This window comes from Bos indicus, chromosome 23 (genome assembly GCF_029378745.1).
Source record: "Bos indicus isolate NIAB-ARS_2022 breed Sahiwal x Tharparkar chromosome 23, NIAB-ARS_B.indTharparkar_mat_pri_1.0, whole genome shotgun sequence".
NCBI classification, from domain to species: domain Eukaryota; kingdom Metazoa; phylum Chordata; class Mammalia; order Artiodactyla; family Bovidae; genus Bos; species Bos indicus.
The window spans coordinates 14,685,641-14,710,083 of NC_091782.1; the positions used below are offsets into that span (position 1 = coordinate 14,685,641).

General features: G+C 53.5%; 1 protein-coding gene across 10 annotated transcripts in view; it reads right to left on the reverse strand.

Annotated features, from left to right (window-relative positions):
* Positions 1 to 2,622: 2,622 nt before the first annotated feature.
* The window catches only part of KIF6 (kinesin family member 6), a 425,617-nt gene continuing 403,796 nt past the window's right edge, over positions 2,623 to 24,443 (reverse strand). For 2 of the 10 annotated variants that reach the window (XM_070777912.1, XM_019986270.2), the window contains 4 exons: positions 23,667 to 23,802; positions 20,654 to 20,754; positions 12,297 to 12,386; positions 2,623 to 3,719 (listed from right to left, as the gene is read on the reverse strand). In XM_070777912.1, the coding sequence (XP_070634013.1) occupies positions 3,464 to 3,719; positions 12,297 to 12,386; positions 20,654 to 20,754; positions 23,667 to 23,802 (583 nt within the window). In that variant the 3' untranslated portion in view covers positions 2,623 to 3,463. Of the gene's footprint in view, positions 7,870 to 9,918; positions 10,026 to 12,296; positions 12,387 to 20,333; positions 20,570 to 20,653; positions 20,755 to 23,666; positions 23,803 to 24,443 lie in introns of those variants that run through there. The other 8 variants (XM_070777915.1, XM_019986272.2, XM_070777917.1 and 5 more) reach the window with 8 other exon arrangements.

Here is a 24,443-nt window from a genome sequence, read left to right on the forward strand (position 1 = left end):
AGCAAGTCAGAACCCCCACCCTGCCAAGTCTCAGTGGCTAATGACAGCCAGCATTTATTCTCAGGAGTATGGGTCCTCAAGTCAGCTAAGGCTCAGCAGACCTGGGCCACCTGATGGGGAATCCAGGCTCCAGTGCTGCGGGGCTCGACTCCAGGCTGAGGCCTGGGCCCGGGTTGGCTCGCTGCGTGTTCTGAGGTGTGGGCTCAAGGGGGCAGTGCCTGCCCAGGGCATGTTCTTGCCAAGCAGAGATCACCAGCATGGCAAGAGGCAGGCCCAGCCAGGCGGCACATTTCACGCCTCTGCTTGTACCGTAACTGCCAATGTCCTCCCCACTAACCAAAGCAAGTCGCAGGGCCGAGCCCAAACTGAACAGGGAAGGAGGCATACTCTGCCCTGATGAGGCCATGGCCAGTGCTTTGGATGCCTGTTTCTGTTACACAGCGGGTGAAGAATTAAGGCGAGTTATTCAGTCTACCCGGAGAAGGCAATGGCACCCCACTCCAGTACTCTTGCCTGGAAAATCTCATGGATGGAGGAATCTGGTAGGCTGCAGTCCATGGGGTCACGAAGAGTCGGACACGACTGAGCGACTTCCCTTTCACTTTTCACTTTCATGCATTGGAGAAGGAAATGGCAACCCACTCCAGTGTTCTTGCATGGAGAATCCCAGGGACAGAGGAGCCTGGTAGGAGGCCGTCTATGGGGTGGCACAGAGTCGGACACGACTGAAGCAACTTAGCAGCAGCAGCAGCATTCAGTCTACCACAGCTTCTCTGTTTTCTAACCACGGCTCCCCACCCCACCCCCCGGCCCTTTCCAAGATCAGAGAGAGCCACATTCTAAGCCTCCCTTCTCCTAACACTTCCTGCCACGGGACTGGCAGAGCCAGTTCGGTCCTAGTAGGACCTGGGTGGGAAGTCACTGGCCAGGCCGCTTTCCGGAAGACGTTTTGGGAAAACTCCACATTTCGGCCTGGAGTGAACTCAGATACTCTGGACCTCTTCATGGCTGGCTCTCCGGAACCCGGTGCGGATTACGGATGCCCAGTGCGGAAAGACCCTGCCGGAGGGTCTTTCCAGAACGTTTCTTCTGCTCCTCCCATTTGCAGGGCCCACAGGGCTGAGGGGAAGTTGCATCGGGGGAGGGGCCATCCATGTCAGAAGCCGGCCTCTGTGGGGAGGGGGCGACTTCGGGGGCTGTCTGTGTTCCTCTCGTCTTTTCCTCTCCGGTCAGCGACTGTTCTAGGAGGGGAGTTTGCGCTCTGCGTGGGGCCATGTCACACATCCCTGTCAACGAGGCCTTTGGGTCTGGGAGGTGACTTCTGGGCAGGAGCACTATGGTCCGCAGACGAACCAGCTCCAGAGGGCTGGGTACCAAGGTGTGCGGGGTACTTTGAGTCTGTTTCTGAGGGAGCCTGGCCCACTGCATGCCATCCTCGGGGCTCGTAAGAGAGAGAGTGAGAGAGAGAGAAAGAGCGTGTTTGTGCCCTGCGGGCTCCTGGGGAGGCTTCTAGAATCAGGCTGTGAGGGCAATTTGTGCCCCCTCACTGGTTCCGTGGACTTTCCCAAGGATTTGCCACATGCCACGTGGGCCCAGGGGAGGTCACGGGGGCCCAAGAAGCAGGAGCATGGCTCTGACTCTGTCACTCGTGAACTAAGGACATATTGCCGGGGACACAGTGACGGGCAGGACAAACAATCCCTTGTTGTGGGGCTTTTAGGCTTGGCGGTGGTGGGCTCTGAAGGCCATTAGAGAAGAAGCAAGCAGGGGATTCTCTGGCAGGCCAGTGGACGGCTTGCTCTCAATGCCGAGGACCTGGGTTCAAATCCTTGTTGGGGAACTGAGATCCCACAAGACGTGCACCATGGCCAATAAAGGGGAAAAAAGAAAAGCAAATAAAGATCTGAAATCTGTCAGGTAGTGATGAAAAGATAACAGAGTGACGGGATAGAGGGTGACCAGGGTGGGGGTGTCCCTCTAGTGGGCGTGATCAGGGAAAGCTGCCTGAGGAGGGGACCTCTGCCACTAACTGGCTGTATAATTAACAACCAGGACCTCCCGTTCACTTCATTTTTCTTTCTTTCTTTTTTAAAAATAATTTTATTCATTTATTTTTCGCTGTGCTGGCTCTTTGTTGCTACACGGACTTCTCTAGTTGCAGGGAGCCGGGGCTGCTCTCTAGTTGTGGTGCTGGGGCTTCTCACTGCAGTGGCTCCTCTTGTCGCGGGGCACAGGGGCTTCAGTAGCTGCAGCTCTGGGCTCTAGAGCAGAGGCTCAAGAGCTGTGGCTCACGGGCTTAGCGGCTCCTCGGCATGTGGGGTCTTCCTGGACCAGGGATGGATGGAACCTGTGTCTCCTGCATTGGCAGGTGGATTCTTTACCACTGAGCCACCAGGAAAGCTCCCCCCACTTCAGTTTTCTAATGTTATAAACAAGGGTGTGGGTCAGAGGAGCTCTGTCTAGCTTTGAAATGTAATCACCTAGCTTCTCTTGCATGATCCTGTTGCCCAGACCTGAAAGGGTCCGGGGAGGGGGGTGGGTGGTGGGTGGGTGTGGAAACTGACTATGCCGTACTCTCTCTCTGCTCCCTCCCCAGGGCGACTCATGGGCCAGAGGTGACAGGGCGGTGGACAAGTGCTTTTATTCGGTTAGCTGAATTTCCAGGGTCCCTCCCTTTCCCCCCGTCCACCCCACCGCAGCTGGCTTGGACCTACTGCCAGCGTCCTGAGGCGGGTGGCAGTCCCCACAAGGGCCTCTAAGGGGTGGCCCACCCTCCACTGGACCTGAGCCTGGAGTGCTGAGAGGGCTCCCTGAGACACGTTCCCCCATGGGAGCGGGGAGAATTGGCCCAAACCCTGCCGGGCCCCGAGGCATGGGGTGAAGGTGAGGCCCAAGGCGCCCACACTGCTCCTTGCGATTCTCAGCAGAGCTCCCGGGAGCCACCCACTGCCCTCCAGGTGCTGCCGTAGGGGTGGCTCCCGGGAATGCAGCTGATTCAGGTGTCGCCCGTGGGTCATCTGGACCACGAGAGCGATGGCGCGGGGCCTGGCCTGAGAGGGCAGGGCTGGCCGTCCAGATGCCCCACGAGAGCGATGGTGCGGGGCCTGGCCTGAGAGGGCAGGGCTGGCCGTCCAGATGCCCTGCTGCTCTCCACTGCCTCGCCTATGGTCTGACCTGCTGTGAGGCTGCCCCAGCCATTCCTGGGCGTCTCACCCAGGGGCTGGGGCAGGGGAGTGGCGGGAAAATATTGGGTTGGCCGAGAAGTTCACTTGGAATTTTCCTGTATGATGTTACAGAAAAACCCATATGGACTTTTTGGCCAACCCCATAGCTAAAGATAGCCCATTATCATTTCTGCCTCCTTCTACCAGTATGAGCTTCCTTGCCACTGCGCTAGGATGGTACTGTTTCATGACCTCAAAGGCTTGTAGTCGTCTGTGTGTAAGACCACAGCAAGGGTGAGCTAAAGCGCTCGTTCCACCCCTAGAACCCGGCGCTGCCTGGCTGCCCACGGCTCCAGCACCCACAGCAAGGACAGCACCGTAAGCCTGGCCCCAGCCCCACTGGCAGCATCCAGGGCTCCATCCTTAAAGAAACACAGCCTCCCGACTCGGATCCAGGTCACCAGTTGCTTCCAGCAGTCCACAGATCGCTGCTGGAGCTGAGCCCTTTGGAGTCCGTTCTTGCTGCCACAATGCACTGGGGTGCTTACTGGAAACCTAAAAGGAGACGGGTGGTCTCGGTTAGGCTCTGCTTGGGTCACGGACCTCTCGGATCACCCCCCGTGGGTGTCAGGTGGCGCGCCGCTCAGGGCCTTACTCCCAGGGGGCTGTGTCTACTCCCCAAACACTGTAGGAAATGCCTGCCTGCTTTGCTCTTCGCAAAAGTCTCATCACCCCGAGCCAGGACCCACACTCACTTTCCTGCTCTGTGGTTTTCGCTGACACACCTGTTTCATTCTTGCAGATTCACTCCTTGCTTTTTGCCCCAGGTATTCATTATACTCCATGACGTTTCCTCCTGACCATGTGGCCCCATCTAGAAGCTTCCCATAGCGGGGCATGGAGAAAGGGTTCTCTGGCCTAAGAAGCATGACCCCTGGGTTCTAGCCAGGATGGTCCCCAACCCATGGTGTGACTTTGGGTAAAACATGCTTGTTCTCTGGGCCTCACTTTTCTCACTTCCAAATTGCTGGAGTAGACCAGGTACCTGGAAAAAGCCAAATAACTAGTGTGGCTCCTTGCTTTGCAAAGCGGGGCCCACTGACCTGTGGGACGGGCATCTTCAGGAGCTTGTTAAGAGATGTAGACTCTTGGGCCCCACTCAGACTCACTGGACCCAGAAAAGTATGAGAACTAATATGGGGGATGTGCAATTAATTTGCTTAAAGTTTGGCTACCATAATAAGAATTTTTGAAGATCCTTGGGTAAAGAACACGGTATTTTTTAAAAAACTGCATCAGACAGAGAGATGAGGCGGCTGCAGCATCCAGGTGTGGACGTGGATACCTGGCAGTAGGGGGTGTGGGCGTGGCCAGCTCGCTCTTCCGGAGGGGGAGTCGGTGATTCTCTGCGATGCAGAGGATGTGGGAAGTAACAGGGAGGAAGATGTTGAAAACAATTCAAGGCTGTGAACCCTTGATCCCCAAATTTAGTTCTGTGTGCCAGATCTAGTTCCGTGGACTTCACTGTCTAACTCAATGGAGATGGTCCTTATTATTATTTTTTTTAATTTAAAAACTTTTATTTTTGGCTGCACTGGGTCTTCACTGCTCTGTGCGGGCTTTCTCTAGTTGTGCTGAGCGGGGGCTACTCTGTATTTGTGGTGTGTGGGCTTCTCATTATGGCGGCTTCTCTTGTTGCGGAGCACGGGCTCTGGGGGCGTGGGCTTCAGCAGTTGCGGCCCCGTGGGCTTAGTTGCTCCACAGCATGTGGGATCTTCCTGGACCAGGAATAGAACCTGTGTCCCTGCACCGGCAGGTGGATTCTTAGCCACTGGACCACCAGGGAAGTCCTGAGATGTCCTTATTTATTTAAACAAAAATTATTTAATTTTTGGCTGCACTGGGTCGTCATTGCTTCTCGGACTTCTCTGTGGGGGCTCCTCTCTAGTTGCAGTGCGTGGGCTTCTCCTGTTGCAGAGCACAGGCTCTAGGGTTCATGGGTGCAGTAGTTGCTGCTCCTGGGCTCTAGAGCACAGGCTCGTAGTTATGGTGCTTGGGCTTAGCTGCTCTGTGGCATGTGGGATAATCCTGGATCAGGGACGGAACCCACATCTCCTGCATTGGCAGGCAGATTCTTCACCACTGAGCCACCAGGGAAGCCCAGTCCTTATTTTTAAGACATTCCTGGCTGTCATAATTTGACTCCTAGACCAGGAAGAAAGTCAGACACACCAGAGTGTGGGAAGGTGATGTGTTCTAGTCACTCTGGACCCAAGGTTCCCCCAGCTCTGGTGCAGGTTGGAAAGGGCACCCTTACTGCTACTGCTAAGTCGCTTCAGTCGTGTCCGACTCTGTGCGACCCTGTAGACGGCAGCCCACCAAGCTCCCCCGTCCCTGGGATTCTCCAGGCAAGAGCACTGGAGTGGGTTGCCATTTCCTTCTCCAAAGCATGAAAGTGAAAAGTCAAAGTGAAGCCGCTCAGTCGTGTCCGGCTCCTAGTGACCCCATGGACTGCAGCCCACCAGGCTCCCCCGTCCCTGGGATTCTCCAGGCAAGAGCACTGGAGTGGGGTGCCATCGCCTTCTCCCTAGGGCACCCTTAGGAACCCTCATACCCAGGCCACTCTCAGGATGGATTACATCAGAATCTGAATGGCCAGGCCCAAACCCGCTGCTTTCATCTCTCTGTCCCGAGAGTTGGCGAGGGCAGGTACTGGGGACCACGAGGCATGTGGCTGTGGACCAAGTCATGGGTCTGAGGCTTCTTCTGCACCACTGAGAAGCGTCCTGGGCCAGGATTCCTGGTAAGGAGCACAGAGCCGGAGCCAGCTCCCCACTAGGGCTGTCCCTGCTTCCCCGCCCCAGACACTTGCCTGCGGTGAGGACTGGGGGTGAGGGTGGGGCTGAGAAGAAAGGGCCCAGTGCTGGGCTCAGAGTGCACGATGTTCAAAGACATAGCCTCTCACACAGATCGACCTCCATTCACAACAAATGTCCCGGTTCCCGTCCATTCTCTATGAACCTCATTTAAGTAATGGAGCTACCAGTCGAGGCTGGTGACTGTGGATTCCCAGGGTGGAGGGCACCGCTACACCATTGAAACCACCACCACACCTCACCACGTTAGATCAGGTCTCAACACACAGGCCAGTTTCCCCGCTGATGGCTCCCTGGCGCTCAGCAGGTTACGAGGGAACTTTGTGGACCTTGTCTCAGGAGAGCTGCCCACCGGGGCAAAGGTGGAATCCGGACCTGACAGGGGTGACAGGGAGGCTGGAGGAGGTGAGCGGCCCAGGGTCACCCAAGGCCGAGATGGACAGCCCTTATGTTCCGGTCTCTTCCTTCCCAGATCTGTGCTGTTTCTGTTTCCCTGGGAGGGCTCCTGATGGAAGGAGAGAGCCAGGGGCTTCTCAGAGCGGAAGTGCTGGGGCTAGGGGGACTGGGGGGCTTTGGGGGTTCTCCTCCTGGCTGGAGAAGAGGGCATTGTGGTCATGGGGGGTCACAGCAAACATCAAGGTTCCAGACAGACATTCTTCCAAACTCAGGGATTAAGGAAGATTCTAGAAAGGGGTTAATCTCATTTTCTCCGCTCTCGAAGCCACTGTTGGCAGGTAGAAGCAGCAGCTTTGACACCATGGATGACTAATGCCTCTTCCGGGGAAGATATACCTGTCCACGTGTGCCCCTGGCAGGGATTGGAACGCTCCACAGCTTCCCCAGGAATCCTAAATCAAACAGATTCATCCTGGCCCTTGGTGAAGCCTAAGAGCCGGCTAAATCACCCTTTCCGGGCTCTTGGTCCTTGGCTGACGGTCACAAATCCCCCATAATGAGCACTTGTGAAGGAGCACCGCCAGACAGCGCCACTGAATTAAGAGCAGAGGGGCCCCAGGGCAGGGATGGGCAGTGTTTGCTTTGGCTGTGGAGGGGAGGGCAAGGTGCCTGGGCCCAGCCCATGTGTTTGCCCACAGGGAGGCCTGATAAGTGGGCTGTGTAGACAGCGCAGCGTGGTGGACCGGGGCCATCTGCCGTGTGTCGGGGGCGGGGGGAGACTGCACCTGCTGCTCTGCAGCCCCGACCTCGCCAGAGGGGGGCCCTTTGTCACCCTGTCTTCAGCTTCCCTGGGGCCCCGCGGTCACTAAGAACCTGGGATTATTTTCCTCCCCTTGGGGAATAAAAACTGAACCCTCGAACTTGTGTTTGTTTTGATGAATTACTTCCAGGCTGCCGTTTGTTTGGAGAACCAAGCTCCCCAGCTGCAGGGAGGGTGGAGGCTGAGGGAAAACACCCTCAGCAAGCTGGCTTTCCAGACGGCTCGGCCCAGCGGAGCGCGGGAGGCCTGGGTTCTCCTGGCTCTGCCATTGCAGTCGGGGGCGGTGGGTGGTGGGGGGCGTACCTCAGCTTCCTCTCCTGTCAAAGGGGGGAATCACACTCGTGGTTCTGTGCGCCTTACAGGCATGTTGAGGGCACCACATGGAATAATGTTCATGAAGAAAACATAACTGGTAACCTGCTCTAAACATCATAATGAAAGCGCCCCAGCTGGACTTCCCTGGTGGCTCAGTGGCTGAGACTCCATGCTGCTCCCAATGCAGGGGGCCCGGGTTCGATCCCTGGTCAGGGAACTAAGATCGTGCATGTAAGCAACTAAGATTCCGCGTGCCACAATGGAAATGGACCATCCCGCGTGCTGCAACGAAGACCTGCTGCAGCCAAATAAAATAAATACATAAAAATAAATAGTTAAAACAAAACAAACCCAAGAGTGCCCCAGTCTTTGACCCAGTTTCCTGCATCAGCCAGGCCTGGTGTCAGCGGGAAGATGCCCTCCTGCCATAGACCTTGGATGTCTGCCTTTTCTCTTTGGAGCGGGCTGGAGGGTCACATCGCTAATGTGTGAAACAAAAGCTGAGTAAATGGAACTTTAAAATATTGCTTATTTGTAGACTTTTGGATGGGACAAATGATGGTTGAATTTTATGAATTTGTTCTGGAGGGTGGGGGTGTCTCCTAGCTCCAAGAACAATGCTCCCTCCACTTACATCCTGGACATTATTCCGTCAACTTCCTCAAAGAATTTTCTCTTGCATTTTGGTCCTCTTTCCCACATCATAAAACCCCTTCCATTTTTCACCCCCTTCCTGGGCTGTTCCTTTCAGTGTATAAACAAATCTTCGTGACCCCCACGTGTCCCGTGCAGGCGGCAGTAAGTCCGAGCCATCCAGACCTTCCCAGGAAGGTACTTCCCTGAGAACCACTGGCTCCTGGTCCTCCGTGGCCTGCACGACACTCTGTGGCCGGAGTGAGCTTTCCAAACCACTGGTCAGATGACATCACGCTATGGTTTCAATTCTTCCCTGAGTTCCCACCACTCGCTCCTGGAGTGGAAGCCAAGCCCAGGAGGCCTGTGGGATCCTGCTCTCCTCCCTGGCTTGGTCCCCCACCCCAGCTGTGCTAGTCTCTGTCCCACCCTGTGACCATGCTGAGTCCTTCCCCTCTGGGCCGGCCCCCTGCTGCTCCTCCCAGAGTGAGTGGAACCCTGGCCCCCAGAGCCACGAGGCTGCATCATCCTCACTCTCAGGCCTCAGTTTTGAGTCTCCCCCTTCCCCCCTCCCAGATAAAAGCATCTCTCTGGGGATCTCTATGCATCACGTATTCCAGCTACTTCGGAGCTCTCGTTGGCACCGAGGATGATCTTATGTCTCTGGGATGTGTTCACAGTCTCTCTCCTTCATTCCAGCCTGTCAAGGGCTTCAGTCTTGTTCACTGATATGGCCCCAGCACTGGTACAGTGCCCGGCATACAGAAGATGTCTAATAAACACAGTGCTCATTTACCGACTGGCTGTCTGGTATTGCTCTGTGTCTGATACGTATCATTAGAGTATTTGGGGGATGAGTGGGGGGGTGGGGGAGGGGGGGCGTGGCTTGGAGAGTACTCAATCTGAATCCAAATTTTTCTAACCCTAACCCTAACCCTAACCCGTCTGGTGCCTTGTGGTCATGTGAAAGCGACGCTAATCCAGACGAGTAGCCTTTGGATTACTGAGATGAGGCTAAGACTAAAAGGAGGGCTGGGGTCAGGGGCCCTGGATGGAGGCTGGTCCCACGGGTCTCCAGGGAGAGGGAAGAAGTCCTGTCCACGCAGGAGGGCAGGGGCCACGAGGAAGCGGGGGAGGCCAGTGACGGAGGCCAGGCTGGGCCTTCTCTTTCTCTTCCAGCTCCTGACACACTGCATATTTCTTCTCTGACTGTTCCCATGTCCTCGGGCCTGGGCCTTCCAGTGGTGTTCACACCTACAACTTGCTGGCAAGAACCAGGCTCCAACAGAAGAGTAAGATTTCGACCTGGATGTTGAACGAGCTCCAAGCCGTCAGTCAGCCCTTCCTGTTTGGAGCGGGCAGACGGAGGGGAGCTGGCTCTGGGGACAGGCGACCAGACATCATCCTAAAGACTGGGGATGGAGGGACTCTTTGCCAAGAGGCGCAGGCAGGGGCCCCTGGGCCGGCCACCCCCTTGGCCCGTCTCGGTGTGTCCGAGGCTGCCTTCTGGGGCTGTCTCCAGGAGGAGGCAGTGGTGGCAATGCAGGAGGTGACCCGAGGCCCTGCCCGAGGCTTTGGGAACCTGCGGAAGCTTCCTATTTCCTCAGCTCCCTGTTGTTCCAGCTTTCTCCACACCGCGCTCCCCCACCGCCACCAACCTAGGGCCTGACCATGACCTGGGCCCTGGAGGAGCTGCCGGGGAAGGGGCTCTTACCTGTCCTCTGCAGGATGTTATGTCTGGCCTTGATGAAGGCCAGGATGTCGGAGTCCGTCTGGCTGTCCCCTGTGAGAGGGACGGACGACACTGGCCTCTCTGGGATGCTGGGGACAATGACACACCACACTTTACCATGCTTGACCTTTGGCCCTGGGATTCACCTTTCCAGGGCACTTTTCCTTGCTCATGGCTGGATCTGCTCTCACCCCCACTTCTCTGCAGCCTGCGCAGCAAGCCGCCTGCACCCACGCGAGGCACGTGGCGCCTGGTCTTTTGGCTCAAACCCTTCGTGGCTTCTCATCAGCCTTGGGATGAAATTTGGACCCCTTCCTGTGTGATCTATGCTGCTCACTGCACTCCAGCCACCCTGTTTCTCTGATAGACCAGGCTCCTCCCGGCCTCTGGCCCTTCGCTTTGCCGTCTCCTCCTTCTGGGCTGCTCCGTCCCCAGACCTTCACACGGCTGCACGAGCTTTCATCACCTCCTCCATCCCCTCACCCCCACCTCTCTGCCCAACCTCTAACTGACACAAACCAAGCCCATTCTAGGGTGGGCCTGCCTTCCTCAGCTCCTGGCTTAGGTGTTGTATCCTCTAGGACATGACCCCACTGCACCCCCACCCCCACCCCCACAGGAGGTGAGCGCAAGGCCCTGCCCGAGGCTTTGGGAACCTGCAGAAGCTTCCTGCTTCCTCAGCTCCTTGTTGTTCCAGTTGCCCCCTGGCCTCCCTGCCTTGGGCCTGACCATGATCTCGGCCCTGGAGGAGCTGCTTAGCTAGCCCTTAGCTAGTTGCTCCTGAGACAGAGGTAACTCTTTCCCCTTCTCTCCTTAAAAACAGAACCATACACTATTTAGCACAGCAAGTTGCCACATTCAGAATACTACATTTCCCAGCCTTCTTTGCAGCTATGTGTGGTCAGGTGACTAGATTGTGGCCAATGAGATTTGGAAGAAGTGAGATTTCTTTTCCCCTTTAAAAAGGGAGAGATGCAAGGATCCTCTCCCTTCTGATTGTGGCCAATGAGATTTGGAAGAAGTGAGATTTCTTTTCCCCTTTAAAAAGGGAGAGATGCAAGGCTCCTCTCCCTTCTCATCTTCCATGCAACCCCTAGACGTAAAATCCTCCTCGAGAAATTCAAAAGAGATGCTCTCCTGGCTCTGGCAAGCATCCGTCCTCACACACGTCACTCCACAGGGCATGGACAGTATCCACTCCCTTAGAAGGTGGGGAGGATTGTATGTAACAGAGGGTTGCTTATCACCTCATGCAATATTTGGTGTTCTGACTGCAGCTCAGCGAGAAGAGCTAGAGCAGGGCTGGGGCAGGGAGGCGGGGGCAGCTCTGCAATTGTGCCTTCTGTCCAGAGTGGGGGTGTAGGGGTGGAGTGGGGGGTGGTGGTGGGTGGAATTCACCCCTGGGCAGCCTGTGGAGAAGAGCAGGGCCTGCCGGCTGGAGCAGGGCTCGCAGGTAGTCTAGTCAGAGGGCACTGGAGACACGCACTGGGGGTAGGGGCCGCATCGGCTTTGCTCAGCCTGAGGCCAGGCCTATCCACTCCACCCCTTCCCACCTGGGGACTGTGTGTGGGGCTGGTGGGCTACATGGAACTGCCCCTGGCCTGGCTCCTGTTCCTTTAGTGGCCCCAGGTACATCAATTTACAAGGACACATGGGCTTCCTGGGTGGTGCTAGTGCTAAAGAAGCCGCCTGCCAGGGCAGGAGACATAAGAGACGTAGGTTCAAGCCCTTGAAGATCCCCCAGAGGAGGGCATGGCAATCCACTCTGTTATTCTTGCCTGGAGAACCCTATGGACAGAGGAGCCGGGCAGGCTACAGTCCATGGGGTCACTAAGAGTCGGACACGACTGAAGCGACTTAGCACAGATGCATGTGAAGCAACTCAGGCTCCCCAGGTGGCGCTAGTGGTAAAGAACCCGTCCGCCAGTGCAGGAGACATAGAGATGTGGGTTTGATCCCTGGGTTGGCAAGATCCCTCGGAGGAGGGCATGGCAACCCACACCAGTATTCTTGCGTGGAGAATTCCATGGACGGAGGAGCCTGGCGGGCTACAGTCCATGGGGTCGCAAAGAGTCAGACATGACTGAAGCGACTTAGCATGCACGCACGCATGTGAAGCAACTCTGCCTGCACGGGGCCCCAGTGACTCTGGGGACACTTCCTCAGCTCTGGGAGTTGGCATCTGTGAGAGATTCCAGGGAATTCCTGGGGTGCCAAGGTGGAGGCCTGCCCTGGGCTCCGTCTGTGAAGCCACTGCACTGAGGGGCTGCTGGGGCTGAGAGAAGCCGACTGGCGGTTTCAGCCCGCTGCACCCATGGCAGTGCTGTTGCAGGAGTCAGAGGGGGAAGAAGACCACAGACCTGTTCTCCATGGGGGCACCAGGGCTGCTCTGCTCCTGGCTGTGCAGGAGGGGGCCAGGTGAGGGCAGGATCTTCCTGGCGTACACATCACTATAAAGACAGATCAACAGGAGACAAATGTGTGGAAGGAGGTTTGCAGAGGAGAAATCTAGAGTTTATAGTTAGGAGCTGTATGGATTGATTGAGAGTTTGTGCCTCCTGAAAACTCATATGTGGGAATCGATTCCCCAGCGTGATGGTATCTGGAGGTGGGGGCCTTGTAAGGTAACTTGTTTGGATGAGATCATGAGTGTGGAGTCCCCAGCATAGGACTGGTGGCCTTATAAGAAGAGGAAGAGAAAGAAATCAGAGCTGTCCCTCTGCTGTGTGAGGACTCAGAGGAGACAGCCATCTGCAAAGCAGAAGGAGGTTCTCAACAGGAGCTGATCCCTCTGGACCTTCGCCTGGGACTTCCCAGCCTTCAGAACTGTGAGAAGTAAACAAATTCCTGTTGTCTAAGCTGCCTAGTCTATAGTTTCTCTTATGGCGGCCCAACCTGACTATGACAGATGCCAAGACTCCTCTGTTATGGATGATGATCAGTCCGTTCAAGCTGCTATAACAGAATGCCATGAATGGGATGGCTTCAACTACAGGAATTTATTTCTCACTGTTCTGGAGCTGGAGTTCTGAGGTCAAGGGATCTGCAAGGTCAGGTCAAGGCTGCCAAATTCTTGTGTCCTCACATGGTAGAGAGAGTGAGCTCTCTGGCCTCTTTTTATCAGGGCACAAATCCTCTTTATGAGGGCCCCGCTTTCATGACCTAAAGACTCATCTCCAAATACTATCACTTTGGAGGTCAGATGTCAACTTACGAGTTTTTGGAGGACACATACAGTTTATAACATTCTGCCCCTGACCCCACTCCCCTCAGTTTATGTCCTTCTCATGTAAAATACATTCGTTTCACTCCACCAGCCCCCAGCATCAACGCTAAACCTCATCCACTGAGGTATCATCTCAATCAGATGTGGGTGAGACTCAAAGAAGGATCCATCCTAAGGCAAAAATCCCTTGTTGGCTGTGAACCTGTGAGACCTGACAAGGTATGTGCTTCCAAAATGCAATGATGGGACAAAGCAGAAGACAGACATTTCCACCCATTTCACCTTTTCCATTCCAAAAGGGAGAAATAGGAGAGAGGAAGGGAGTGAAGGTCCCAAGCAAACCCGAAGCCTACAATGCAAACTTCATGGGATCTTAAGGTTTGAAAGGTCTGGACCCTCTTTGGCTTGATGCTCTACCCCCCAGACCCACTAGGGGTGAAGGTCCTGTCTTCTGGACCCATGGGTGGAGGTCCCTCATGGTTCTGCTGAGCGGCCCCACCTCCACATCTTTGGGCAGAGGCTGTCTGGCTTGTTGAAAGCAAGGCTATGCACCCCCACACCCACTTTTGAAACAGATGAGGCAGTTGTGGTGATCTGTGAATTGCCTCTGTGGTCATTCTTGCCTTGACCTAAAGGCTACTGCCCATTCACATCGGATTAGCTCTATAGTCCCATCCTGTGAGATCTGAGAGGTCCACCAGCCTTCCTTTCTTCCTCTCATCTCCTCCCCTTCAGTTCAGTCTCACAGTTTTCCCTCTAGGAAGGCTGATGAAGCCTGCGATCCACACCCACACTAGTCTCCCAGCGTTCTCTTCTGAAACATTTCCTCGGTTTTTGCAATATGAATAGACTGAGAATTTTCCAAATCTCTACATTCGAGTTCCTTTTTGCTTAATAATTCTCAAATCATTTCTCTCTTCTTGAATGTTGATCTCAGCAGTCAGGAAGGGCCGGGGCCTCTCCTGCAACTCTTTGCTTAGAAATCTCCTCAGCTAAACATCTGGTTTTGTCACTTGCAAATTACTCCTTCTGCAAAGGGCCAGAACATGAGTGTAGTTCAGTCAAGTTCTTTGCCACTTTAGAACAAGATCACCTTTTCTTCAGTGTCCAGTAGCATGCTCCTCGTTTCTGAGACCTCACCAGAATGGTCTTTACCTCCATATTTCTAACATTCTCTACATGGTTATTTTTTTATTCTTTCAGAAGATGGACATGTTCTCCTCAGCTCTCCTCTTTCTTGTCTTCCTTTCTTCCTTCCTATTTTTTTTTTTTCTCCCCTTGGCTGCACTCCATCTTCATTTGGGTGCTCGGGCTTAGTTGCCCCGCAGCATGGGGAATCTTAGCTCCCAGACCAGGGATCGAACCCACATCCCCTGCATTGGAAGGCAGATTCTTAACCACTGGACCACCAGCAAAGTCCCTCCTGTTTCCTTTCTGAGCCCTCGCCGGAACTGCTTTTAAAAGTCCATTCATGATGATCTTAGTGTCTTACAGCACGAGCTTCCAAACTCTTCCAAGCTTCTACTCATGACTCGCTTCCAAAGCTGCTGCTACATTTCTAGGTATTTGTTATGGTAACACCCTACGTCTTGTACTAATTTCTGACAGAGTCAGTTTGGGCTGCTATAGCAAAGGACCATAGACCGAATGGCTCGTAAACAATGGAAATTCATCATTTCTCTTGGCTTTGGGGCTGCGCATCCGAGGTCAGGTGCTGGCATGGTTGTGTTCTGGTGAGGGCCTTCATCTGGGTTTCAGACTGCTGACTTCTTCTTGTGCTCTCTCGGGGTAGAAAGAGAGAGAGCTAGTTCTCTGAACGTTTTTCTTTTTAAGATTTTTCTTTTTTTGGATGTGGACCAATTTAAAAGTCTTTATTGGTTACAATAGTGTTTCTGCTTTATTTTTGGGTTTCTGGGCCGCAAGGCATTTGGGATCCTAGCTCCCTGACGAGGGGTCAAACCCACGCAGCCTGTGTTGGAAGGCCAAGTCCTAAGCACCGGACCAGCAGGAAGTCCCTGGACTCCCCTTACAAGGAATAATCCCGTTTTTGAGGGCCTCACCCTCATGACCAAATTACCTCCCAAAGGCCCCATCTCTTAATACCATCTCACTGGGGATTAGCGTTCGATATGAATTTGGCGGGGGCACGAACATTCAGTCTATAATAGATGTTTACACATTAATTCTCATTGTCAGAGCATTGCATGCACCTGCTGTGGAAGCCGAACAAAGACAACAGTGATCACAGCTGTCACTTACAGACACTGGCCTCACACAGGTCCTGGGAGGGCGCTCGGCAAACATCACCCCACTTAATCCTCTCGATAGCCTCCTCATCCCCATTATATAGTTGAGAAAAGCTGAGGCTTAGGAAGGTTAAAGAGATTCTAAAAGTTCCCCAGCTCATAAGTGGCAGTATCTGGATTTAATCACAACTCCGTGAAGCTTCAGAACTTGAGCTTTATTTTTACTTTTGGCTGTGCTGGGCCTTCGTTGCTGTGTGTGGGCTTTCTCCAGTTGGGGTGAGCGGGGGCTCCTCTCCAGTTGTGGTACGCAGGCTTCTCATCGCAGTGGCTTCTTTGCTATGGAGCACTCAGCTCTAGGCAGGAGGGCTCGGTCAGTAGTCATGGTTCCTGGGCTCTAGACTACGGGCTCAGTAGTTGCGGCACATGGGCTTAGTTGCCCCGCAGCACATGGGATCTTCCCGGACCAGGGATCGAACCAGTGTCTTCTGCTTGGCAGGTGGAGTCCCAACCACTTGCTTTATTAACCAGACTCAACTCCGGCATTCTAAGGACACACGTGAGACACACAGCTTGTTCCTGGCTGCGTGGATGACCCTGGGTGGCCCTGGTTGACCGGCTCTGTGCTCCCTGAGTCAGGAGTCAGAGCTAGCAGCTCTGCAGATGCAGCTTTGCACGTTTAATGGATGCGGGCTCCTTGCCTTGGACCCCAGTTGGGAGACAGTGGAAAGCAGCAGCACCCCAAGGAGGTGAAGAGATAAGCCGTCCAGAATGGCAGTGACGTGAGAGATCCCCTCCCTTGCTTTATGATGTCCTGCCTAGACCAGAGTCAGAGCAGAAGAAGGCCTGCAGAGTCACCTGGCCAGAGCCCTCCTTTTCCCAGTGGGGACTCGCAGGACGAATGGCAGTAGGGTTAGAGACAGGGCCTCTGGCTTTGCCCAGCCCATGTCATCAGTCCCAGGCTCTCCATGGGCCTGACAAGCTGCTGTTCCAGCTGTGAGCACCGCTTCCTCCCCAGCTCCAGCCTTCTGCCTTCTCCCGTCTCAGCCAGCGGCAGGGTCTCTTACCCTGGGCCTACTTCTACTGGCTCAGGACTGTGGGTCCTACAAACAGGAAAGGAAACAGAGCCTAGGATTTTTTTTCACCCCCAGCATCTCAGAGACTCTGCACTGACTCTGAGAGAGCGGGGCATCTGTGCTGTTTGGCCAGGGCTGCTGCAGGACCAGAGGTGGCCGCAAGGTGGCAGGCTCTGCACGCCTTTCTTTGGAGAACAGAGGCTGGCTTCCAGAGCTCCTTTTGAACAGTGTCTGGGGTACAGCCTCAACACGGGAGGGAGAAAGGGCTTTCCATCCTGCAGGTGCTGCAATGACACCAGTCTGAGGTCAGTTTGGAGACTGTAGCAAGTCTTGCAAGATCCAGCCATTGGCATGCAAATGGCTCAGGAACTCAACGGTTTCCAGGATGAGATGCTGGAGAATGCTCACAGGTGCCAGCTGCTGAGAGTTGGGAGCGGGCGGAAGAGAGCGGAGCTGGAGCTGGCAGGGCAGAGGGCATGACCACACCAGGGCAGAGGGAGCATCTAGTACCCTCTGTGGGGGCCCAACCGCCCAGCCTGTTACCTCCAGCAGCTCATGCAGGAGGATGATGCAGTATGGAGGCCGTAGCTCTAGGACAGGGGTGGGGGGCTATAGGGTGGGGGACATGGGGGTGGGTGGAGGGGAAGGACTCCTCCAGTCCTGAGGCTTTGGGAGCCTTCCAGGATGCCACAGCCTCTGAACCCTCAGGGTCATACCGCAGTGACCTTTGTCCTCTCTCCTGACCCTCTAGCCTTCGACAGTGAATTCATTTCTCACGCAGACGTGCCTTCTTGGAGAGACAGCATGCCAGCCATCAGAACTGATTATCTCTTTCTTCATAAGGATTAATTAGTATTATTAATAATGATTAGGCCTCCTGGGTTGCCCATCAGAGTGCTGTGAATTTAGTGTGATTGGCCCACAGGCCCTAAACGTCCCTGGGGAAGGGATGAAGTCAGGCTTCTCTCAGAGCCTAAGAAGCAGAGGACCAGCCCCTGGGCTGCGGAGGGTCCATTGGGAGGAGCAGCCTCTCTGGGGCTCAGGGGAGACCAGCAGCTGGACTCCCGCTCTCCCGCTGTGGCAGCTTTCAACACTGAAAGCTGGGACACTCGTCTGTTTGTGGAAGGATAGTGACAGAGGGACCCGGGCGCAGCTTACGGATGAGACAAGGGCATCCCAAAGGGGAATGCTGGCTTGCCCGAGGGCCGGTAGCTCAGGAGAGCACCCTGGGTGAAAGTTTAAACTGAGGGGACTCCTTGCAGGTAACCCATGGTGAGCTGATGGGCACCTTCGAGATCCAAGGTTCTGAACCTCAAGGTTTAGGATCTATGGTAAGCACACCCAGGGATCACTTTAATTTGGGATGGGTGTGTGCACACTCAGTCGCTTCAGTAGTGTCTGACTCCTTGCGACCCCATGGACTGTACTCTGCCAGGCTCCTCTGTCTATGGGATTCTCCAGGCAAGAATACTGGAGTGGGTTGCCATGCCGTCCTTCACGGGATCTTCCCCACCCAGGGATCGAACCTCTGTCTCTTACCTCTCCTGCACTGGCAGCTGGGTTCTTTACCACTTGTGCTACCTGGGAAGCCCTAAACTTGGGATACCCAAGGAATATCCTGGAAGGCCAAGGCCAGATGGGCCATTCTTCTCAGACAAGGCAGATGATGGGGGAGGGTTCTAACAGTGTTTCCCAAGGAGATCCTAAGAGGTCTGCCCAGTGGCCGGGTCTTAGACCCAGTCCAGGGTGGGCACTCTCTTAGAGGAGCTGGCAGTGGGTGGACACACGGACAAGCAACAGAGAGTTGCCTGGGTGGAGAGGGAGGAGGGGGAGAAGCATTGGGAGGAAGACGAGAAAAGGGAGAAAAAGAATGTAGGATGGGGGAGGTTAGGGAAAGCGAGAAAGGGAGGGAAGGAAGGGGAAGAAGGGAGGGAAGCAGTGAGCAGGAGAGAGGAGGCGGGGGGAGCGGGAAGGACAAAGTGCTGCTCTACATGGAGCCTGGAGTAGGGCTGAAACTGCAGCTCTTTCCATTGCTTTTTTTTGTTTTGTTTTTGGCCACACCTCTTGTTAATCTCAGAATTCAGAGCATCACAGCGATGAGTGATGTTGCCGTTTCTCCACATCCTCACCAGCATTTGGTGGTATCTGTTTCATACATTTTATTCTAGCCATTCCCATAGGTGTGCAGTGATATCTGGTTCTTGCTTTAATTGTAATTGGCAATGATCTGTGATGCATCCTGTCATACACTTATTTGCCATCTGTATATCTTCTTTGGTGAGTGGCTGTTCAGATCTTTTGCTGACATTTATATATATATATATATATATATATATATACACATATATCAGAGAAGGCAAGGGCACCCCACTCCAGCACTCTTGCCTGGAAAATCCCATGGACGGAGGAGCCTGGTAGGCTGCAGTCCATGGGGTCGCTAAGAGTCAGACACGACTGAGCGACTTCCCTTTCACTTTTCACTTTCATGCATTGGAGAAGGAAATGGCAACCCACTCCAGTGTTCTTGCCTGGAGAATCCCAGGGACGGGGGAGCCTGGTGGGCTGCCGTCTATGGGGTCGCACAGAGTCGGACATGACTGAAGTGACTTAGCAGCAGCAGCAGCATACACATATATATATTTCAAACATTTTCTCCCAGTCTGTAATTTATCTTTTCATTCTCTTAACAGTGTCTTTCATACAGCAGCATTTTTTCATATTTATAAGGTCAAACTTCTCAATTTTTTTTTCTATTGTGGGATCTAAACTGCCTTTTAAAACACCAGGGTAGCCAAGGAGAACACACCCTGCCGGCTATTAGCCTGGGGCCTAAGAACTCACATCGGCCCATGTTTCTTAAAGCTGGAATACAAGCCGAAGTGCTGGCCCTGAGGACCAGCTTAGGGGGTGTGAAGAAGTCCAGGGAAAATGTCAGCGAGGTGGTGGATGGCTCATTGGTTGGCTGCTTTGTTTTAAGAACAGGTTTAAATTTTTTAAAAATTTGAAAATTTTTTGGCCACACCACTCAGCATGTGGTATCTTAGTTCCCTAAACATGGGGTCTTGAACCCATTCCCCTGACGTATAGAAGCCTGGTGTCTTAACCACTGGACCACCAGGGAAGGCCCGTGTAGGTTTAGATTTAAAGAGAAGTTGCAAAGCTAGTACAGAGAGTTCCCACGTACCCCACTTCCCGTTTCCCTTATATAATCTCACATTCAAGCGAGGCACGTTTGTTGCAATGCTGATACACTTTTATTAACTATAGTCCTCTTGTTATTTGGATTTTCTGAATTTTTCTTATCCAGTCCCATCCAGGACAGCACACTCCATTTGACCATCATATCTCCTCGGGCTCCTCTTGTCTGTGATGGTTTCTCAGAATTTTCTTGCCGTTGATGCCCTTGGGCAGGCATTTTGTTGAATGCCCCTCAACTGGGATTTGTCTGACCTTTTCCTCATGATTCAATGGGCATTACGGGTTTTTGAAAAGAAGACCAGGAGGCAAAGGGCCGTTCTCATCACAGCATCATGTAGAGGACACTGTCTGGCAACCCCATTCCTACCCCCTTTAAAAAGCTCTATTTCACATTCCAGCACAAGAGCTCGGTTCCTGTCAAGGATCAGGCCCTGGCGGCGGAGGTCGAGGCCCCGATCCCACTGGCCTGGCCACGACGCTAGCCGGCCTGTCTGAGGGATGGAGGCTGCACGAGGCAGGTGTCATTGGCTCCACCAGCTGCTCTGCGCCCCCTCCTGAGCCTGGGCAAGGGCACAGTCATCTGCCAGAGCTCCCTGGGTCCCAGCAGGCCGACTCCCCGCTGCCTTCCACCAACACCCCCCCCCACCCCAGGTCACCCCTCCTTCTCCCCTCTGCCAGTTGTTCCTTCCTACCCCGAGGCGGGACCGCGCCCACATTCTGGCTAAGTTGTTCTTCTTGTCGCTGTGGCAGCAGGTCCCCTGGCTGTCAGAGCCAGAGGGACAGGGCTGGGGGTGGGGAGGTTCTCCCACAAGCCTTAGTGAAAGCCACCGGCTTGAGCATCTTCAACTAATTTAACAGTACAGGTCACTCATTTTCCTGGATCACGCAGCCTACAGAGAGACTTTTAGAGCATCAAGACTGGGTTGGGCGAGAGAGGTAGGGCACCCCAACCTGTTGCAGGGTTCTCCCCTTACCTTTTGTTAGAGAGAGGCTGGGACCTTTCGTGCTGGGCTTCTGACATCTGGGGAAAGGGCTTCACGTGATTCGATGGAGTCACTGCTGGGGAGTTTACCTGCTGGTCCGGGAGAAAGTTTCACAGTGTAAGTGTGAATCCAATGATGTGGGAAACTGTCTTTGATGTATTTCTCAAGGGGAAAGAACTAGGTATGAAAGTTGGAATATACAACATGTATGGGGGAAAAATAGATCTGGATGTAGCCATGCACCATGCTGATGGGCGTGGAAACATTCTCTCTGGATAGCAGGCTAAGGGGTGATGTTTGAGTCATTCTGTGTGCTTTTCTCTGTTTTCTGAGTTCTCCAAATTGAGCCTGCATTACTTTTTTTTAAAAATACAATTTAAAAAATTTATTTCTTTATTTTTGGCTGTGCTGCATCTTCTTTACTGCTCGGGCTTTTTCTCTAGCTGTGGCGCACAGGCTTCTCACTGCGGTGGCTTCTCTTGTTGCATACCACAGGCTCTATCTAGGGCACGAGGGCTTCAAGAGCTGTGGCTTCTGGGCTCTGGAGCACAGAGCCTGTATTACTTTCTGAAGTTAAGAAAAGATGTGTCTACAGTGTGATCTGACAGTGCTCCAGAAGTCCTTTCAGCTTTGCCTTCCCTCGTCCCAAAGAGATGCTGGTAGAGTCAGGGGTGACCCGCTCAGCACTGTATGTGGGGGCAGCCGGGCCAGGGTCCCAGAGACCTTCTACGTCTCCACACAGGTCTCTGGAGCAGCAATTAAACCTCAGCTGACCCGAGTCCTAGCAGAACGCTGCCCCCACCGCCCCCCCGCCGCCACCCCGATTTTCCCAGAACAGGAGGGTGGTGAGCAGCTGCTGCCAGGCCACTCCCCCTGTGCCTCGCCGTCTCCTTTGGAGACCGTCAAGGGGCAGCTTCTCATCACCTCCCGCCTTCTGATGAGGCTTATGGCTTTCTGCCCATTCCACTCAGGCTTCCTCCTCAGGCTATGAAATGGTGTCGTGGCTGCATGGAGCTGACTCCCCAGCTACACGTGACCCATTGCCCCTGCTGTGGTCACCTGGTCCCTTCTGCTTCTGGGACATGCTGCAGGGTGGAAGGCCCACGCAGTGACACCTTGGCTACCCTGGCTTTCACTGTCCACGCGAGTAATAAACGATCTGAAGCCAGCAGCCTCGACGGGACTCTTCCTGGGTCACACAGAATGACCTACACAACTCTCCCGCGGCCAGATGCCCGTGGGCACGGGCAGGGGCTAACGGCCTCACCCACTGATGACCTCACGAGGGAGGCCTCCTAACTGGAGAACAGACAGAACCCAAGGGGTGCTGTGAGTGTGACCGGGAACCAGGGACGTCTTTATCCTTCCCAACTTCCACCTGAAATTTAACATTTCTTTCAGTGATTAAATGTCGAAACAAACCACAGGAAGCCACAGGAGTATGGGCGGCACCAGTGGCTCTGTAACCAGTAGAGATCACGGTTGTTTTCAGATCACGTTACAGTTGGTGCAGAAGTCTTGAAATATCTGTGTTCTACGTGTTCTACTTTGAAATTTTGGTAAGTATGGAGCACTCCCCCAGATCTTATTAATTTGTGCATTTGTAAAACACTATACATATTATTATACCACAAATTTGCTGCTAAAATATTGCGATAACTGTACTTCCATCTCATTGGTTTTATTTGTCATTGTGTGTATTTAATTTTATCCAAATAGGCTTCTGCATTGTCTGGTCACAGGTGGCAGTAACATACGGGTTATGGCTTGGTTGTGTCTTTGGGAAAATATCTTCCGTGCCTCTCAGCTTCCTCATCCTTAAAATGAAGTGAGCAGCCTGTGAGATGGCCTCGAAGGGTTCTGCCAGGCCCACGAGAGGCAGGATTATGTGTCTGTCATCTCCTTTGTTGCACACACCTGAGGGGAGGTCACAGGAGGGCGCTGGGAACTGGGGGTTTGTACTAACGTTTCTTAACAGGTTATTCTAGCCCTTATGACATCATAGAGTACTTCTAGGAATTTGCCTAGGAAATATGCAAAAACGTTTCTTCAAATACATTTCCAGGGAACCAGTCCCCAAACAACCTAGACATTAAACAATAGGAGATAAAATATATTAAAACAGATCCATATGCTTGAACAGCGAGGGCCTTGGAATGATGTCATAGAATAATAACATGGAAGAGGTGGCAGGCTGGACAACGAGGGAAAAACAAAGGCATTTGTAATACTCAGAGACTAATATGGACACTTCCCTGGTGGTCCAGTGGTTAAGAATCCGCCTTGCAGTGCAGGGGACACGGGTTCGATCCCTGGCCGGGGAACTAAGAACCCACGTGCCATGGAGAAACTAAACCCACGCGCTACAGCTACTGAACCTGTGCAGCACAACTGGAGGGTCTGTGCGCAGCAACCAAGACCCCTCGGGTCACAATTACGACCCGGCACAGCCAAATAAATAAATTCATATTTAAAAAGAAGGAAGATTTCTTTCTTAAAAAAAGACTAGTATGATTCTATTTTTATAAAAGCATGTGGATGTATATGCATAAAAGTATAAAATAATATAATCCAACATGTTATATCGATTATCCTTAAGTGGTGGGATTATGTAATTTTACCTCACGTCTATGTTTATAACATATATAAAAAATATGTATATATAACTGTAATAAAGAACAATCAAGTGTTGTCACTCCATCACAGGAAGCAACGGTGGCAAATCCCTCGGCTCTTGGGGAGCTGTGCACACTCCACCTCCACCTTTCCCTGGGAACAGTGAGGCATCGGACCACTCACGTTCCTTATTACTACTGAACACTCACTTCAGGAGGCAGGGGCTGAGAGTGCGTTTGGTGTGGGTCAAGGCCCCCCATTCTTTTCCCTCTGCACCCACCCCCCCAGGGGAGGGCTGCATGTCCCGCCCCTCCCTGGCTGCCTGCCAGTCCCCAGGCCACAAGAGGAGGGCGGACTCTGGGGCAGCGAGCGGCACAGCGGCCAGTACCTGCAGGCTGGTTGCCTCCTTGGCCCACCAGGCTTCAAACTCTTTCTGCAGCTTCACCTTGGCTTTGTCCATGAGCAGCTGCAAATGCTCTATCTCCACCTTCAGGGCCTTCAGGCGTGCGAACATCGTTTTGTATCTACAGTGGAATCAGAGAAGGGGGAGGGAGGGAGGGTTCGAGAGACCAGGGCGAGCCTCAGAAGCCCGGCAGAACGGCCGTGGTGCCCGAGGCCAGAGCACTGTGCTGGTGTGTGAGCCCAGAGCCGGGCATTTCTGTCTAGCAGGCCATGGGCTCCCCTAGAAGGCTGGCTATCATTACTGGGCACTGAGGGGCAGGTGTTGCTCTAGCCACTTGCTGTCTACAGACTCATTCAATCCTCTTCACCACCCTAGGAGGAAGGTGCTATTATAACCATCTCCCCTTCACGGGTCTGGAACCTGAAACATGGAGAGGTTAAGGAACTTGGCCCTTAACACAGAGCTAATAAACACAGGGGTCAGGGTTTGAACCCAGGCCATCCGGGGATGAGGGCAGGGTGACATGTGACCCACTTGGGGTACATTCCTAGCCAGCTCAGGGGTGGGTGGCTTGGGTGGCAATGACATCGTTGCCCGCTGCGAGCAAGGAAAGTTTCTTGTTTGGTTTCCCGCAAGCAAATTTTTCCAGGGCAGAAGAGATAGCCAACCTCTCTGCTGAATGCCTAAATGAAGAAATGAACCAAGATATTTGTATCAGTAAGGACCACAGGACTGTTTATGCTTGAGGCTCCTCGCTCTGCA